Source organism: Manis pentadactyla, chromosome 1 (genome assembly GCF_030020395.1).
Source record: "Manis pentadactyla isolate mManPen7 chromosome 1, mManPen7.hap1, whole genome shotgun sequence".
NCBI classification, from domain to species: domain Eukaryota; kingdom Metazoa; phylum Chordata; class Mammalia; order Pholidota; family Manidae; genus Manis; species Manis pentadactyla.
In genome coordinates, this window is record NC_080019.1 from 106,482,972 (window position 1) to 106,503,378 (window position 20,407).

Here is a 20,407-nt window from a genome sequence, read left to right on the forward strand (position 1 = left end):
TATTGTACATGATTCATAGAATTTTACTACATTGGATACCAAGTCAAATAACAACCTTGAAGAAACATTTGACCTTTTAATATGTGAGAAATATCAACTGGTGCAGTATAATTTTGTGTATGTTATACACACATAGTATAAATCTCAGTGGATGTTAGGAAGTGTGTCATTTTGTACGTGTCTGTGTAATACTAATATGTTTCCTTAGATATTTTCTTTCCCATTCATTTACAGGATGATCTTGGCACTCACCTGTTACTAGGAATACTACATGAATTGCTTCCTGCAATTCTAACATCAGTGTCATTCGGTGCCTCATCCAGTAGCAGGTGTTGAACACTGATATAAACAGGATTTTGTCTACCAAAGCCAAAATCCTCCCATTTCCAATGTCTACTAGCCAATGGAATACTAATGCCAAATTTACTTCCAAATTCAAGTCTCAGTGTGAATGCCAAAATTACTTCCAAATTCAAGTGTCAGTTCATTATGGTGCTTGCCAAAACTACTAACCCATGGAAATTCTTATTTTAAAAATTAAGGCAGAGTAAAACTTTCTGTCAGTGAAACACTGAATTTTGCAGCTTCTCTGGAATTGGTAAATTGAGACTATAGTGTAGCTCATTTTTAATAACATTTCTCTGAATATAGCAAATTTCTTAATTAGAACTGTTCACCATAAATTCCAAAATACTTGTTGTGGGGAAAATGTTAAGAAAATTGTAGACATTGTCAATAAAATCTAGGCATTTTAACAGTCTAAGTGATTTGAAATGATTAGTGAATAGAATCTTTTGGCTAAACCATTTGTATCAATAAGACTTTGTCTTAATGACCACTGATTTATTTAAAACAATTTAGATTTAAAGATTATGTAATTTTAAAACAGAACTCATGCAGGCTCTTCAAATCTTTTTTGGGGGGGATAATATTACTATAAGCAATTTAAGTTTAAACTATAGTTTTACATGAAACTCAATTAAAAAGTAATCTTAGGAAGATTGAGCTTGAACAGATATTTATTAGCTTATTATTTGCTATTTGGAATGTTAGGGAATATTTATTAAGAAACAGTGTTTCCTCTATTTTTTAAAGACCAGTGATCAAAAAAACAACAATAACACGTGTTTATAAATACCTTGTTAACATCTTTTAGACTGCATTTTTTTATGTTGTTACAGTGGTACTCTTTAGATTTTTATAAAAGGGACCTCAAATTTCCTTAAATCTAGTCAACTACTATACTATAGAAGATTTGAGTAATCTCTGTCAGGTAGAGATCATGTATAAAATGGTATCATTGTCAATCAGTTTTGAACAAATATCTGTATTAGAAGTCTGTGGAAAAAGCAGGAAGTTGGATCATAGTTCTTAGCTGCTTTTCCAGAGTGTTCTCTCTTGGATTTGTAGGAATAACCAAGGTATAAGACTTACAAAGAAATCATCTCTTATATAGGAATTAGTTACTCAAGTTAGAGCATTTCTGATTTTGGTGGTATTTCTAAACAGATACTCTGAAAAACACATAAATGCTTTTTTACATTACAATAAACCTCCTCTAAAACACTACTATCCTAAAACTAACAAGATGGTAATAAAAATCCCAAGGGAACCAAAACTTAGGAATGAATACTGTGGCAAGTGATGAAACCAGAAACTTAGAACTTTGAGGATTAATAGCAGGTGACACAAGGAGTAATGAAAGACTATGATTCAAGAAGAAATGATAAAATTCTTAGAGCATTAAAGTTATTGAATAAGCAGTTTGTAATCATCCCATAAAAAGAACATCAAGTACAGACAATTTTTAGTTTAAGAATAATTTCTTTCAAAAATTTTAATATATTCAAGCTATCCCAGAGAACAAATCAAGAGGGAACATTCTCTGTTTCATTTTATGAGGTTTGTATTACTTCAAACCAAAACTGGGCAGAAATGATGCCTGAAAGGTGAATATCAACTTTACTGATAAAAGCAGACATGAAAATTGTAAACAAAATATTGGCAAAATAAATCACATAATATCTAAAAATTTTAGTGTATTCTGATAATTAGAGTTAGACTTAGGAATGCAAGTTTGTTTAAATGATTTAAAAAAGTTGGTTAATATAATCCACCATATTAAAGAAAAGGTTAATAGGTCTTTGTAAATGTTACCATAATTTATAACATTCTATAGTGATTCATAAAACATCTCATTAAAATAAAAATGGGAGGAACATCTTAATTTGATATTTAGAAAACCACATGGATGTCCATTATCACATCTTATGAAATATTTCCTTAAACATTTCTGGAGGTTTTAAACTGCATAGTAATAAAAAAAAAGTAATATATGTAAGTCACTAGAAAGGAAGTAATAAAACCTATGTTATTTGCTTATCATAATTGTTTTGTGTAGAAAACTCAAGAAAAGAAGAAAGATAAAATTAGAAAGTTTAGTAGGACTACGTAATAGAACAAATAGTATTCCTCTACACTAGCAATAAGTAGAAAAAAATTTTAATCTTAAAATATTTTATGTTAACATTGACTGGACATTTGATATATTCAGGACTTATTTTCTTGTTATTATAAGGATGACATTTCTCCTCCAACTAATCTTAAGTCTTAATGTAACTCCAAGCGCAATCTTGACAAAGAAATTGATGAGTTTATTCCAATATTAATATGGGAGAGGAAAAGAAAAAATAATGATGACGTTCTTGAGGAAGAACAAATAGAAAGACTTGCTGTTCTGAGCATTAAGACATTATAAAAGAAAAATAATTAAAATAGTATATTATTAAGGAGATGGAGTAAAAAGACTAATGGAATTGATTAGGGAGCCCAAACAGACCCACAAACATATAGATATTCACAAATGACAGAATTGTCATTGCGCATTAGTGGAGAATAGACAAAGGGTACTTACTACTATTGTTACTCGGGTGGAAAAAACTGATGTTGTGTTCATGCCTCATAAAAGTGCACAATTACCTGGAAACAATGAAATGTGAAAAGCAATTTCTTAAAACTTTTAGAGAAAAAACAAATAACTTCATTATCTTGGGTTGAAAAGGAATCCTAAGGACATCAAAAATGTGTAAACCATTACATTAAAATTATGTATATTAAAATTATGAACTATCCATCATAAGATCAAATATTGAAAATAAAGATGAAGCCAAAAAATTGGGGGGACATATGACCTAAAAAAGGATTATCCAGGATATACAAAAGCTTCCATGAAAAAGGACAAAAGACATAGACAGGTGCTGCACATAGAAGGCTACATAGATTGTTAAATAATATATGAAAATATCCTCATTACTAATGAAGGAAATGCAAACTAAAGTCACAATTTTTATGTTCATTGGTTAACAAAAATTAGATACACTGAAAATAAGACCATTAAGTTATGCTGGTAGTACAAAAAGCTTTGTAAAACCATTTAGTATACCCTGCAACCCAATAATGGTATTTCTTTGTTAAACAAATAATGATATATGATTTCATACATACCACATTGCCAAAGATAAATGAAATAAAGGATACCACCATGTGTTGGTAAGGAATGGAGGGATTCATGCAGGGCAGGCATGAATGTAATCAAAACAGTGTTAAAAACGTGGCTTTCTTACTAAAGTTATACAGGCACATGCCTTAATGGACCAGTGATTCCTTGCCTAGAGAAACTTTTGATTATGTTTATCAGAAAAAATGAATAAGAATGTTCAATGAAGCATTGTTATAATAAAAACTGTAAATGTTTAAAAATATTTATCCCAGGAAATTAATAAGGAAACCTGGAGGAATCTCAGAAACCTAATGATAAGTGAAAAAAAGCAAATAAAAAAATAATACATAGCCACTATAATCACCACGATGGAAGTTGCTAAGAGAGTAGATAGTAAATATCCTCACCACAAAGAAAAGGTGTGATGGTATGTGATATGTGGAAGTATAAGCTAATGCTATGATGGTGATTATTCTGCAATAATAAGTGCCTACCAAATAAACATGTTTTACATCTAAATTTATACAATGTAATGTGTTAATTATACCCAATAAAGGTGGAGACAAAAAAAGAATACATACATACCAAAACTTATGAGATGTAGCAAAAACAGTTCTTAGAGGAAGTATATAGTATTAAGAAAAAACAAGTATCTCAAATAAGCAACATAGCTTTATACTTCAAGGAACTAGAAAAAGAAGAGTAAACTAAGCTCAGATTTAGCAGAAGGAAGGTAATAGCAAAGATTAAAGCAGGAGTAAATAAAATAGACTAGGAATGCAATAGGAAAAAATCAATGAAACCAAGAGTTGGAATTATTGAGTAAACAGAGTCCTAAAAGAAGTCTTTCAGAGAAGAATAATGTGATGGGCAAAACTAATAATATCAAAATATTCACATAATATTTTGTATAACAATAAGATTCTTGTAAGAAGATATATTTTGCCCAAAAAGGAAGTTAGGCCCTTTACATTTCAGTACAAAATAAAACTTTATTTGATTTATTTCTTAATTTCCCATGTTTAATTCTGTTCTACATTATACCCATATTTTTTTAACAGATTTTTGTCTGATTTCTAGGATGTGAAAATACATAGCATCATTGTGAATTATAGAACAGGTCTAGGAATAAATATATAGACTACCACAAGACCATAGAAATTAATTTCATATTGGTTTGACATCTGTTGGTTTTATCATGACTTACTGATATTGTATATCATTATGTCAGTAGCATTATGTAACTTGGCATGTAATTTGTATCAAAAGTTTTCTCTATCATTTTAAATAACAATAGCTATACAACACTAAACTCTGTTTTCTACCTTTATCTCATATCTACCTACCACTTCAGCATTTTATTAAAAATAATAATAAAAGAGAAATGTGGTATCCATATATAAATCAAGTTTAAAAATCAAATGAATATTCATATTTGAACTGACTGTGTATAGTTCATAATGCATGAACAAAACCGAAAGCTTCTGTGATGACTGCCCTTGTACTGTTCACCATGTAACTTATTCACTATGTAAGAATTTGTTCTCCATGTAAGAACTTGTTCGTTATACATCAGAAGATTGGAGACTGACGAAAATTAGGCTTGGGGTGGATTAATGATTGTGCATTGAGTATTGACCCCCCTATACAGAAATTTATTGTGGTTAACAACTATTTGATCAATAAATATGAGAGATGCCCTCACAAAATATATATATATATATATATATAAACACACTTCCAATTGTAAAATAAATAAGTAACCGGGATGTAATGTATAGCATAAGGAATATAGTCAAAATATTGTAACAACTTGGTATGGTGACAGCTGGTAGCTAGAATTATCATGTATATAAATGTTGAATCACTGTGTTGTACACCTGAAACTAATGTAATGCAATACTGTTGTCAACTACCCTTCAATAAAAAATAAATAAATAAATAAATAAATAAATAAATAACAATAGCTATATAGTAATCCCATAGCTTTATATGGAATCATACTAATTATAACACAGAACTGTCTCAAACAGCACAACTCCTAGTTTTGGAACTGAATTATAAATGAGTTATGTTGATGTCAATAGGAGGATCAAAACTAATAGAAATTAGTTGGCATTAATCACTCTTTTCTGCAGTCCCATAGAACTTTATTAATTCTTAAGAACTTAATTCATTTTGCTTTGATTTGGTGTAATTTCTGTGCAAGCTCATCAACTCTACCAAACTGAGCTTCTTGTAGTATCCTGTCTAATTCATCTTTCATATCTAACATTTATTGTTCATATTTTGAATAGCCATAATTCAAAAGAATAAAGATTATTCCCTCTGTTTTTTTAGAGTGTGCTTTTTAAATTTCTTTCAGAAATTTGGTACAACTATATCAAAGTGAAGATGACACAGAGATTTCAAAGAAGATTAAAACTCACTGGACTTCTTTGGGCCTAGAAGATGTACAGTTTGTGAATTATTCTGTGCTGCTTAATCTGCCAGGCCCTTCTGCCAGCTCTGTGACTCTGAGCAGCACTGGCCAATGCTTTCATCCTAATGGCGAGCCTTGCAGTGAAGAAGCCAGAAAACATAGCGGCCAGGATCTGTTCTACTCATATGCAGCCTATTCTGCCAAAGGAACTCTCAAGGTAATATGACCATTTGTCTCTGTCATTTACAGTGAAATGGAATTAGAAAACAACAGCTTTCATCTAAATTGAACTGACTGGCAAGATGCAACATACAAAAGTAACCATTAAATGTTCTCAGTGTGGAGATGCCTGGAAAGGGGAAGGAAGATTTGGATTGCCTGACCCCTTTCTTGTCATATTTTGGAAGTGAAAACGTATTAAAAGAATTTAATTCAAAAGTGTTGAATGTGTGACTGAGTCATTCACATTTTGCTTAGTCTGTATAATACAAATTCATTTTATTGTTTGCTTTTGAAGAGGCAAATTTTAATATATTGATATGGACAGAAAGACAGAAATGGAAGCAGTTGCATTTTGAGATTGTATATAGCACACAAGAAATGAAGTGGAAAATTGACGTGATTATTCACACTGTTAAGATTTGAAATACAATGTCTCTGCTATCTTGATGGAAAACACGTAAGTTGGGTGTCAAGCGTGGATTATTGCTCTATTTTATTTTGGGTTAGCTGTTTTTGTATTTTTGGGGGGGCGGGGTTCGGTGTGGCATTATGGTTAAGTGCATAGCTACTAGAACCATGTGGACTAGTTTCAAATCTCAGCTCCTCAATTATCCGTCTAGGTCTGAATTTCCTCTTCTCTGTAATGAGGATTAAAATAGTTGCTACTTTATAATGTTGTTTTAAGAACCAAATTAGCTAATATACATAAAACTGAGAGGACAGTGCCTAGTTCATAGGATGATTTACCAGTTAAATACAATGTATAATTGGTCACTAGTTTCCTTTATACAGGGAGGTCTTCTCTCTCCAGGTAAAAAATTATTTAACTAAAAAAGTTTAGTTTCTTATAAAACTGTAGATTGCTCCTTTAATCCAGATGAAATAGTTATGTTTCTGATTACTTATTGGCACAGATTTAAGAATCCCACTAACTGATTAATATATGATATAAATAAATCATTCAAGCTATTTTGAAGAAATACATCCTTGTTCCTAATATTGTCTGTTTGGTGATGGAGCGTCAGTTGTTTGTGGGGAAGGTGGTTCAGCAGTTTGTGCTCTGTTGTACTGTTCTCTGACTTTTAGCAGGAGGGCTACATAGAACCAGCACCACCTCAAAAAGCCTTATCTTTAATTAAAAATCAATATAACTTTAAATGTCTGCATCCTTTCTAGTGTGGGACTCACTATATAATTTGACTTAATATACACTATTTCTGGTAGGCAATAACAGAAATTTACCTATGTATTATTAAAAATAGAAGGAGGCTACCAGCTCTCTTACTTTGGTTCAGAAGTTTTAGTCTCAAGACAAGTTTCTAAAATCATCCCACATATTTTCTCTGACTCCCAACCTTGAATAAACCACACACATTTCCAGCTTCCTCCTTATCTCAGTTGACTCAAGTCCAGCACAGTCATCTCCTCTTTTAAACAAAACCATGTCCTAAACACAGAACAATAAAAAACCCAGGAATGTGCATGGGTCCTTGGAAGTACCCCCATCTATTTGTATTTTAATTCCCTCTGGCAAACATTCATTATTCCTTGACTGTGGTGACATAATAAATCCATGAAACTATAGCTTGTGTCCCTTTCCACAGCAGAGCCCTCTTTAATAATCTGCTGGGCCCACTAGATGGTTTTTTTATGTTCCTGTGTAACCATATCTCTGAGAGTTTTCTATACATTTATATACATATATCAGTTATAAAGGTTTACATTTTCTTTGTTCCATATAAAAGAAAACTAAATTCTATAGAATCATGGAATTAAATGTCCATGAAATCTTACGTTATTTTGGGATCTTCCTGCCATTTATAAATGCTTAAGAAGTAGAATTTTAACAAAGAAATATTTTAAAATACTTAAAGAAGCTATTAAAAGGGAGAAATAAAGTTAGCTACAATTACAGAAAAATACTGCATGTTTGAAATACTAGGCATAAACAAAAGGGAGTAGTACTAAAGGGACTAAAATCCAGTTATGGGTAAAACAAAGACCTAATATTTGAAGAACATAATTTAGGAAATCAAGACCATGAAAATGAGACGAAGACACTCAACTCAATTATTTTTAGAATTAATTAAAATTCAAATCTATTATACCAAGTACATAATTTAAATATCCACATTAATAAAGGATGTAATAAGTGATTGATATTGCTTTTTTAAAATTCAAACTATATTGTTATGATTTTTCAAAAGCAAAGCAATTTGTACTTGACTATATGCATATAGAATAATTCCATATGTTTTACAGACATATTTTAGATAGATATATTATTGAAACTCACATATTATAATTAATAGGACACTGGTGATTTTTCTGTAGTTCTACAGACCATTCCCTAATTCAAATCAAACTTGAGAGGTTGCTGATGATGATTCAAGCCTTACTACTTTTTGATTTTGAATACATTGTGTTTGCATGCATTTCTATCAGGCAGAGCCATTAACAAGTTCTTAAATTATTCTAGTCTGACTGCCAGCGAAGCTCCCCACTAGTTTTGCTTTAGACAAGGTTATTTGTAGAAGAGGAGTGCCCCTTTCTTTGAAGAGCTGTCATGTCCATTCATCATATGACCATTTTGTATAAGCTTCCAATTTTTGCTTTCTGGTAACAGTCTAAACATAATTTGTGATATCTGAGATCTACTTCAAAAACCTACTTAGTGCCAGCATGATGGATTGTGTACTTTGCAACTTCTATGTAATTCATTGTGCACTGGAAAGGTGACATTGTTTACCCCATCATAATGACAGGTGGGTCAGTAAAGGGGTCCTAAGGAGAGTTGTCCTGTCAGATGCAAAATACATATTAAAATAGATACATAAATAATTTAGCACGAGTGAGGTTAGCTTCAGGGAATAAACAATGATTTATGTTTTTATTGAAAGGTAAGTATCAACTATACTATCATCGTCATGTTAAAGACATTTGTAGTAAGTGCTGAAGTCAGTTTTATTAAGAGAATACATGGCTTTAGGTAATTTTTGTGCAATTATTTCTTTTGTCTGTTGTGAAACCTACACAGATGTAAAAAAGCAAAAGAAACTAATATAAATTGGTTGAGCAGATTGGGTATACCATGTTTGTATTTTTGAATAGGATTTGTTTTTATTCTGAAACACTTAATGGATTTTGTATTTTTCTTTCTGCTAAGCATTATTTTGTGTCTGAAAGACAAACCAAATGATTCAATTTTACGGAGAAACTTATTTTTAACAACTGATTATGCATAAATTATATTGTTATTAACACACTGATCACTACCAAGTCCTCAGAGAGCATACATAATTCAAGAGCCCAGACTAGCACCCTTCCTGGTTATTGCACAACTATGGGTTCACATTTCAATTCTGAAAACCTCAGTGTCCTCACCAATATAAGGGGAATAATAATAGTATCTCAAATGGCTGACGTGGGGAAGAAATTATATAAACCTTGGAAAGTGCCTAGCACCTAGAAATAACTCAATAAATGTTAGTTATCATTATTATTGTTTGGTATAAACTAGACATATAGGAAATATAGGAAAAATTAAGAAAATATCAGAATTATATATAATAAGATTTGGAAATACAAACTTTTATATTGTCTTCCTGTCTTCTCCTTAGTATGATAAATATTAATCATTAGGGAGTAAAATGCCTTGTTAAGTATAAATGACTAATAAAATGCATGTGAGACCTTGATCATGGTTTTTATTTAAAACAGCTCAGGGAAACTAGGAATTAATATTTTATCTTGAAAACATAATGATAAATCATGCCTAGTTGGGCCTGAAGAGCATTTCTTGTTTTTGTTTTGTGAAATATCAAGACATAATAGCATGTGAAATCTGAACCCCATATAAAATATTTTGTCAGAAGTCTTAAAGAGAAAAAAGTATATAAGCACTGCATGGGATCCTTGGATAACTTATACTCTGATGTCTATTTTCTCATGGCTAGGAAAACCTTGTCTTTCTCTTTTATGTTTATGTTCTGAAAGAAAATCAAGCTTGTCAGTGTTATAGCAAAAGGCAGAGCTATATGCATTTGGCTCTAAATGACTCCAGTTATAGGTAAAATTTCATAAACCTAAAGGAGTAGAATGGAATTGGGTTCCTTAAACTTTTGTTGTTTGAGTCTGAAGATGAAGCTGGTATCTCACCAATAGAGAAATGTGAGCTCGGAGCAGTGTTTCAATATTGAAAATGACTTTGCATTTTGTCTCTTTTTCTTTTCTCTTGTGGAATCTGTCTTTTGGTTAACAATGCACAATTGTGAGATAAATAGCTGTGAACACAGTTGTATATAATTATTTTTTAAAAGTCTGCATAAATCTCTTGGCCCAATATGACCTTCTGTTTCTGGTTTCATGAGCTTTGTGCACTAACCGATTGAGTTGACAAAACAATTTTGTAATTATTGTTTTTTTATTTGAGGATAACCATGGAATTAGACTTCACATATTTGAGGCATATATATTTTTCCTGTGTTTAAAATTTAGACAGAAGCATTTACGAATAAAGAAGTGCACCTATCACATCATACTGTCCGTAGTTAAATATTTGTTAGGTTACATGTTCTACTAGGGAAAGAGAACAAAAATCTATTTTATGAAATAAAAGTTTTATGACAAATATAGCTGAATTCAACCAAGTAGTTAAAATTCAATGGACTATATTTTTCTCTCTTCATTAAAACAAATATGTCATTTTTAGTGAGGGTTTGACTACAAACTTATAATCTGAGTAAAATTATTTCTAAAGACTGAATCTCCATGTTATCTGACAGAAAATTCAAGGTCAGCATTTTTATTTTAATTTTTTATATGATTTAAAGCATCCATTTACAAAGTTGTGATAATGTAAGTTTCTTAGAATTAATTTACATTTTAATTTACATAAAATGCTAGTATTTAAATATGTAGACTACAAATCAGGTTTACTTCATTTCAGTGAGTACTACGAATTCAGTTTTTTTAGAAGTAGAGAGATCTGTGGAGAAGCTGATCTTTAGGTTTGTGTACTTTTTCAATACACTAATTGATTTTAAAATAAGCAGAATTCTGTCTCATTACTTTCATAGCCTCAAGGAAGAATTCTCTTGAATGAATTTGCAACTCCTTCAATATCCTTACCTTAATAAGTTGAAGATCATTTATTAAATAAAGTACCCTGTAATTATTAACTTGTTTTTCCTTATATTTTAATTTGATACTGAAGGATTAACTGACTAATGTAGTATTTAACCATTTGGGTCTCACTAATATAACAAGAAACATAGTGAATGCCTTTTATATGCCAATACAGGGGACAAAGTAATAAATAAGAAAGCTTTAGACACTGCCCACATGCAGCTGACAGTCTAATAGGAGAACCTGGCAGTTAGATAAACAGATACAAGGCTGTATGGCTCAATACTGCTCTGATCACTTGCAAGTTATTTAAATATTTTCTACTCTGGTTCTAAAATTGACGGTGGCTGCCGTCCAAGTCGAACAGTCCGAAGGGGAGGCGTGGAGCTGACTTATATGTACAACTCACTCTGAGAGGACGCCCCACGTTGGGCGCCAGATGTAACGTGCCACTCATCTTCTTTGGGTGAAATGAGAGAACAAAAAACACAGACAACACAGACAGACAGACAATGGCTGCAGCCCCGATGTGGCGCAGCACCTTTATTTTTATACTGCTTTTCTTGGACCTCAGCCAAGTGCTATACTCATCTTTCCCATCTCAGGGCAGGGGGAGGTCAGAGCACCTTGTTGATTTTCTTAGAAGCTGCCTGGTAAGCAGGGCGGTGTTTTCACGCATCCTCAAGGTCTCCCTGTTTTCAGAGTGAGGAGTCTTGTCTCATCTTCAAGGACAAGATATGTTTTTGTGGGCAGATAACTTCCAAGGACTGCACCGGTTGTTCTCAAGCTTGTGCTTTTCCGTGCTGCATTCAGACATGGGGTAAGGTGCTTTCCCATTCTGCCTACAAACATGTGAGAAGACAAAGGCAGTCCCCTACACAAAATTCAGTAGTCATGTTTTATTCCTTAACATATTCAGTGTCTTTGTTTCATCTGATAGAGGTCTTCATTCTCTCAAAGAATCTGTACTTATTTCTGACTAAAAAGTGCTTCTTCCAGGTTAGTGCATGGTGCTTCATCAGCTGGACGTGACCTCTGTAGATAGCAATGCCTGACTTCCTTATTAAAATAATCCCTCATCACGTTCTATAATGTTATGCCTTCTTTATTGTCTTCAGGGCACATCATAACTGAGTCTTCTGAACTTTCTTCTGAACTTAGTAAGTCTTTTTAATTTGTCAATATTATTTACTTTTTCATTGTCAACATCACAGGAAAAGAAAGTAAACAAGAATGAGGTACCTTTTGTAACTCATTTCCCTCTATACCTTCAGAAACTAGATATAACCTGATACATATTGTTGGAAAATGAAATCATTATTTTTAATAGTCTTCCTTGGACTTCCATATTATATTTTCTCCTACTTCTAAACATATTTTTCATAATCTCTGCTTTAAAAGGTAGATTTTTAGCTTTTAAAATACTCTCATAAAAATGGCTACAAGGAAAGATATGTTGGCTAATTTTGTTATTTTTTAAATGTTGACCAAATAATACAAATGAATACCTAAATATTCCCTAAGGGATTATTTGTTAAAGTTGGGGGTAAAAAATATTTTTTTCTTTCTGAAAATCTTTGTATGCAATCTAGTATAATCAACATATATTAATTTATTATGCAGTCTTATTCTAAATTTACATGATTTTGTCTATTGACTTCGGAGATTGTAAACTTAAAATATGGAAATGTAATCCTGGCAGAACAAAGTATTCTACTTTGGTTAGATTTCTGTAGTATAATGGTTTAACTTAATTATCTCATCCATATGTGCCTTATATGTTATATTATAAAATCATTTTGCAAATTTGTTAAATAATTACTGAGAGCCCAGAAAAGTAACAACTCTGGCTTCTCTTTGTTATTTCTGTTATTGAAGCATGGTCACTGTGCCAGTAAGCATTGCATTTAGTGTATCATTGTAGCAAATATTTTTTTCAGCAAATGTATATATTACATATTATAGTAAAAACAAAAAGTTGTAAAATTGACAGGCCCATCCTTCTATCTGATCTTTTATGCCTAAGACAGCAAAATGGAGTGTGTGTCTCATGCTTAACACTGATTTGAATTGGGTTGTACTAGTTCAGCACAAGAACTGGTATCCCTTCCATTGGCTGGTTGTCCACTTGAATTGATTAGTACTCCTGTTGTTCATGTTCTTAAATATTTTAAATAATTAAGTATCATTTACATTATCAAGTTATTTAACATTAATAGTTATATAACATTAAATTATTAAATATTTTATATAGCTCCCTGCTTATTGCTAATCCCTGTCTGATTGGTCTTGATTAGCTAGAATATTGTTTTGAGAAGGAGTTTGAAAAGAGGATGATTGATTGGTGATATCTGCCACAGGAGTGGGAGGATACTTCATTGATTTTCAGGCTTCAGCACATTGTGGTTTCATGATAATATCCATTATGGAAAGCCCTTCTTGAGTGAACTTGAAAAATAATTACTGATAGAATTCTTACAATCTCTGAATTTTGAACTCCTCATAAGTTCTAATAATCCAGTGCTTCTTAGAAAGAGTAAAGGTAAACATGGGAGAACATTTTGGTTTTACAAGTTTTAACAAACATAAGCACATTAATTTGAAAAGGAACTGAAAGCTAGGTTATATAAAATGGTAGTAAATTTCCAAAGTAAGCCTTGTATTTAGATATATAGTACTTATGATAATACTGTATTTTGTCAATGTGAAAACTGCTTGGGTTTACCATTTCTGACATTGAGTAGAAAATTACTGTTTTAGTCAAAGCAGCTTTTCATTCTGTGCATTAAGAATCTCAGAGAGGAACTAGGAGGATTCAGAGTGATTGATTTGGATGAAAATGCCAAATCTGAAAAATTTCAAAGCATACATCATTTCATAAGCATGAATAATTTTTTCCACCTCAAGGTAGCAGAGCAACATGGCACTGGATTTTTCTCAGTGTGGAGCCCAGGCCACCCACAGGTGGATGGCTCCAGAAATACTTGTTTGACCTGCTTGCTTTCCATGATTTTTCTGTTTATTCTGTTTAGCTTACTATAGGAAATAATGATTCTATTCATTTATCTTAGTTATTCTTTTCTGTTTCTTCTGTTTATGATAATTTCTCCACTGTGGTAATAGAATGTCACTTTTTAATATTTTGATGTTTAGTCCTGGCTAATTGTCAGGTTTATGTTTTCATTTAATCACATGTTGTATCACAGACAATAATTGAATTTTAGTATTTAATGTTTGTTTATAAAGTGTGCCATTCATCTTCTCAGCTGTTTCTATAACACTCTCTTTTGTCACCCCAATACTTTTTTTAACCAAGTATAAAATATTTGCTTTTGTATTTCAGTTGTTGCAGTTGTTTCAAGTTCTTCATTCTTAGTTCAAAAATTAACATATAGAACAAATAAAAATTAATGTGTAGACTCTTGTATATTTCTTCCTAGTTTAAGAAAAAAACAGAACTTATTCCATTTCACTCTGCATCTCTCAGGGATGTTCTCTATGGAGAAACTGATACAAGGTGAATAGTTCAACAAGTACTTAGGGTTCTGCTCATTTGAGATTTCCCAAAAGGACTAGTCAGATGTGATTTAATCCTTGGTGTTTGGAAATAAATTAAACATAGTACCCCAACTGTTTGAGTGGATGATTGTGTAGTGTGAAAGAATACGCACAATAAGAAAAGATTCATCATAGCAACAAGAATATGTGGTAAGAAATGGCTTGAGATTTTATCATACCATTGTATATTGATTTGTGTCTCAGAAAAATTTAGTGTGCTTTCTTACAGCTGTGATGTTTCAGTTTGCTTGAAGGTAAATAGGAAAAAGTTTTTAGAAATGTACTGGTTCATTCTTTGAAGGCAGCAGATACATTTTTATTATCACCTGTCAAAACATCAGAACCCTGAGACTTCTGTAATTATTGATTTTTAATGCATAGCCTCAAAGTGCATAAGCCAAAATAAATTGATATAATGATGTCTGTATTGAGGAATGTTTTTGTCAAAGACAAAAACTTTTACATGTTAAAATGCTTTAATCTGTTGTCATGTACTATTTATAGAAGACAGGTTGAGGAGCTCCTTAATTAAAGTTGCCATTGTTGATGGAGCTATTGTTATTTTCCTATAATGTAAATGTCTTTTACAGAATTGACAGTTGTGTAACTGCTAAATCTTTCTCATATGCACACAAACAAAAGGCATAGTCTGACCCATACCTTCTCAAACCTGCATGATTTCTCCTCAAACTCTCATAAATATGAAAAATGCATTTATTAACATAACCAATTGAGTAATAGCTGTTTTTAGATGCTATCAGTGAATCATAAATAATTAGTAGATAATTTAGAAATTTGAAATAAAAAATACTAATTCTCTCATTTTTTCAGTGTGATCATTAATATGTGATCATTTAATCAGGATTTTAAATCATAAATTAACAGTTATTTATATGGTAATGGTATCAGCAAACTAAAAAATTGTATTAAGGCACTGATTTAATCACATTTTAATAGGAACAAACTTATAATCAAGACCATTTTGATAAGTGTTGTCAACAATTGGGTTTCCTCGGCAAAAAATTTCAAAAGTACAACTTTGCTTTTCAGAGATATTGTATAAACTATTTGCATTTCAATTTAAGACAAGCCAACAGTGTATGCTGGATACCAGGATGAGAATAGGTACATGTTGGACCTTTCACTGAGGAAATTTCCCTCTACTGGAAACTGGGAGTGGTAGACAAATCTGTGTATGAAGAGACTGGTCTCGGGAGTGCTTTAAGACAGGCAGAAACAGGTCACTCTGGGAAAAAGGAGAGAAAGTCACAGATAATGAGGCAACAGAAAGATACAGTTCATCAGGTCTTTTGAAGTGGGCTTTAGTGTATCTAATAAAGTTTTTACAGATGCAGGTGAGTATAATATTTCATGTCAGAAATATTTCATCTAGCAATTAGATTTACTGGTATCTAGATGGTAGTCAAATGTTCTAAAAACAGTTCTTTCTTCATATGAGTCTTCTATGGAAGTCCTCTGTGTACGACTGACTGAAGGGCATCAGCTCCAAATGAGAAGGGTGGGGAGGGAGAAGCTTCATGCTTCATTGCCATTTTTTGACTATTCACCTGCCAACCCCTTATCAGCATCTCAGTGTATACACGCTGCAGTTTGAGACAACACATTTGTATCATAACATAATTCTATCACTGGAAAGCATACTAATTATTTTAATAATAGAAATTACCAAAAGTAAATCTGAAAGGAATCATCTTGACTCATTGATTATGCATTTCAAAGAACCCTGAGTGTAGTTCTTTCCAAGGAGGAGGAAAGGGGTAACTACATACGAGGATCCCCATAAGGATCTCCATAAAGGCATGAAAATTTACATTAATTAAGTGGGGCCCTTTTGAAAATGAGAAATACTGATGTAGAATATAAAATAACTGCAGGGGGGAGTGGTAATGTGACAGAAATCATAGTTTGGAATCATAATCTAAAGTCCTTGAATGCCAGACTGTGTGGTTGCTTATATAACTTACATCCTGCACAACCCAATAGGTTGTCATTCAAAACTGGGTATGTCGACAATCTGAATAGCTGTCTATGATGTATTTGTCTTGAATTTGGGTAACAACAGGGAGTCTATGAATTATTTTTAAATCTAGGAGTGGTGTGATCGTGCTGAGCCTTAAGGAAATTAATCTTGCAATGTTTTGTAGAATGTTTCAAATTCCAGAAAACATAAATAGAATATACCAAATTTTGTGATCTTTTAGAGGAATAAACTTGGTTTGTAACTTGTTAAGAAGGGAGAGGGCAAAGCCAAAATGACCCTAAGCTTTTTACTCAAGTGTTATACCTGACAGAAATAGAAAGGTCATGTTTGTCATGATTGGGATGATGCAAGAGAGAGAAATAGTTCTCCTTTGAATATTTCAAATTACTATGAATGATTTTGTCATGCTAAGTGGACAATTTGCTATAATTCTTCCTATAAGGTTTTATTTTTCTTTATATTTCCTCCTTTTTCAGGCTGAAGTTATTGATGTGAGTTACGGAGATGCAGACGATTTGAAAAGGATTAAAAAAATGAAAAACCTAACGAATCAGATTGCACTCCTGAAATTAGGAAAATTACCACTACTTTATAAGGTTGGTCCAATGGGTGTTTTTCAGTGGTGAGGGGAATGGAATGTTTTTTTTTAGAGTTGCATGCCTCTGTGAGTGGGGAGTGTGTGTGTGTGTGTGTGTGTGTGTGTGTGTGTGTGTGTGTGTGTGAGAGAGAGAGAGAGAGAGAGAGAGGGAGAAAGAGAGAGGCACAGAGGTAAAACATCACAGGAAGATGGCTTTTCTAAATAGAGCATTTTAAATTAAGATCTTTAAGAACAATAAATTGATGTCCTTATTACTTAAGACAAGAGATAAGTTATACGAGGTATGGGTGAGTGTGTAGGACCTTTATGAAATTGGCATACTCTTCATAATATACCCATGTGGAATTCTAAAAATGAGCACTTCTTCTTCTTATGACATATGTGAAACTTCTATTATCTAAATTAATTACCATGTGCTCTATGTTAGATTAGTATCTAGCTGATTTATACTCCTTAGTGATTGATTCTGTCAACTGTATAACTTCATAGTGACTGTGCTCAGGAATTTAATTAAAATATAATATCCTTAGAAAAGCAGAATTTTAATTTATTTTATTTAAATAGAAGTTTATTAACAATCATCCACTAGATGCATTTACATAACTAAAGCTGTTCAATCTGTGTGTGCCGTGTAACGATTCACCACGATAGATGGCTATTGCTCATCCTCCATTTTTTTTCTATTAAAATAGAATGGTCAGTAAAGTAATGTCACTGGAACTTTCTGGTTCTGAAGATACATTGGATTTCTCCTTACCTAACTCTAAGTAAGTTTTGCTAATTTCCAGATCCAAAAAGTTTCCATTAACCTGTTGGCACACTGTAAGGAGACAAGAAAACATCGTTGCCTGCTTGTCATTCTCTTCCATGGATGCACTTATACTTAAGTCAGCGTCTGAGTAGATAATTGGCCAGAATTTTAAGTTAGTCTTGAAAATATAATATAAAGTTATATTAATTTTTTGCAGTATAATTTTTCAATATGTATTACTTGTCTCAAATACTCACTCTTTGATCCAGTAATTCCAGTTCAATCAATATATTCTAAAATGGAAGAAAATCTGAGCTGATAAACACAGGATGGGACAAAATATTGGATATGATACATGTGTCCAGTTTAGTATTGAAAATGATGCTGCATTTGTACAGCTGAATAATACACATTATTTATAATGTGAAGAATATTTAATGATGTGAAAATCTCCATAAGCTATAAAAAGCACATTTATAATAATTATAATAATAATGATTATATCATTGTTTGGAATAAAGGTAACATTTAGTATGTGTTTGATAACATTTCTAAGCATTTTTTATCTGTTATCACATTATAAGAACTATATGTCTGAGGTAGGGATTATTATTATCTTCAATTTATAGATCAGGTAACTAAGACAGAAAAAGAATAAGTGACCGGCTCAGGCTAACAGCTGGTTAAGTGAAACAGTCAGGATTTACACCCTGGCAGTCTCATCACAGATAGCGAATCTTCAATGTGTAAGTATGTGGCTGTGTTTGTGTATAGTTAGAGCAGATTGGTAGGTCCATAGGTAGGTAGGTAGGTGGTAGACAGATAACTAGATGTTAAATTGGAGATTTTAACTGAGACCATAATATAACAAATAGTGATGTTTCAAAATGAGCTACCCAACACCAACATTTCAAAAGAAATAATTGAAAACATGTTAGACTATTGTTAAATCCCTTACTCACATATGGAGTATAGAAAGTTTGGAGGATTGGAGGAGAGAACAGGAATTTCAAAGCAATTTAAGTTCCACTGCAAGCCTGGCGATGGGAGTTTCAGTAGAAGCACAAAGAGGGCTTAAAGTATGTTCTCGGCAGTATGGGGAATATGGTTGACTGGTGGCTGACTCACCTGAGGAGCCAGAAATTAAGAGATGGATTTGTTCAGAATCTAATAAATGAGCATAAAGGGAGTGTCTGTGTTGGGTGTGGCCAGTATTCCCAGAGCTGGGAGCAAAAAATGCATGTAGGTTTCCCATGGTAACATTATTAGTAATACGGGCTAGATGTTTTTCTAAGCCTTTTTTACTGTATTAGCACATTCATTTTTGCATAACCATATTATTGGTTAATAATAAGCCATTATCTTTCATATGTAGCTAAGTATCATTAGTGCATGGGGAAAGGAAGAGGGCAAAGTACACTCCCTCACCTATAACACAGTTGATCTGGTGGAGGGGCAAGAAGACGACATTGTAAATCAAGGGTAGAGTTTTAATCATAAAATGAGACTAGGTATTCTAATTACTGAATTAAAACAAGTGACCCAAACTGATGACCAGCAATCAGAAGAAATCTTCCTCTAGGGGCTTGGGTAATAATGTTCCTCTCTGGATTTGTTTTAAAACGGCAGTGGGAAACAAAGTAGCATTGCTTTGGGTGTATTATATGAGTCCTGCTTGTTCAAACTACCAGTGATACATATGACTAAAATATTGTCTGTGGTATGGGCCAATTATATAAATTGGGTTGGTGGGTTTATGGATGATTTCTGTTTCTTTATGATTTCCTGACTTCCTAAATGTTTTACAGTGATGGTGTATATATTTTGTAAGAAAAAAAGCCTTTAAAAATTTAAGTTAAGATATTTAAAATTTTTTCTAACTGTGCTTAAGCCAAATACTCAAAATCTGTACCAGCAGATAACGAGTTAAATCAAAGCAAGTTTCTTTGTTTTTTATTGTCCCAGAGAATATTTACATTATGAAACCCTTTGGCCATATCTACAAAGTAGTGAATTAGTGGTGTACCTAGCATAGGACACAATTTTTATGGACTTGGTATGTATTCCCTAATCATTTTCCCTGTGGATCTATGAGTAATTTTATCAAAGAGGGCTGCACACAATTCCCCTTCAGACAGAGTCGTGCCACAAACCTGGCAGAAGTTATTTTCTAGACAGAAGAGACAGGGTATCTTTTCTTTAACCTTCTAAGTTCCATTCTAGCCATT

General features: G+C 32.4%; 1 protein-coding gene across 6 annotated transcripts in view; it reads left to right on the plus strand.

The window, feature by feature from the left end:
• Positions 1-20,407, plus strand: part of NAALADL2 (N-acetylated alpha-linked acidic dipeptidase like 2) — a 1,368,824-nt gene that overhangs the window by 774,110 nt on the left and 574,307 nt on the right. For all 6 annotated transcript variants that reach the window (XM_057500065.1, XM_057500068.1, XM_057500075.1 and 3 more), the window contains 2 exons: positions 5,865-6,138; positions 17,307-17,426. In XM_057500065.1, coding sequence (XP_057356048.1) covers positions 5,865-6,138; positions 17,307-17,426 — 394 coding nt within the window. The remainder of the gene's footprint in view (positions 1-5,864; positions 6,139-17,306; positions 17,427-20,407) is intronic.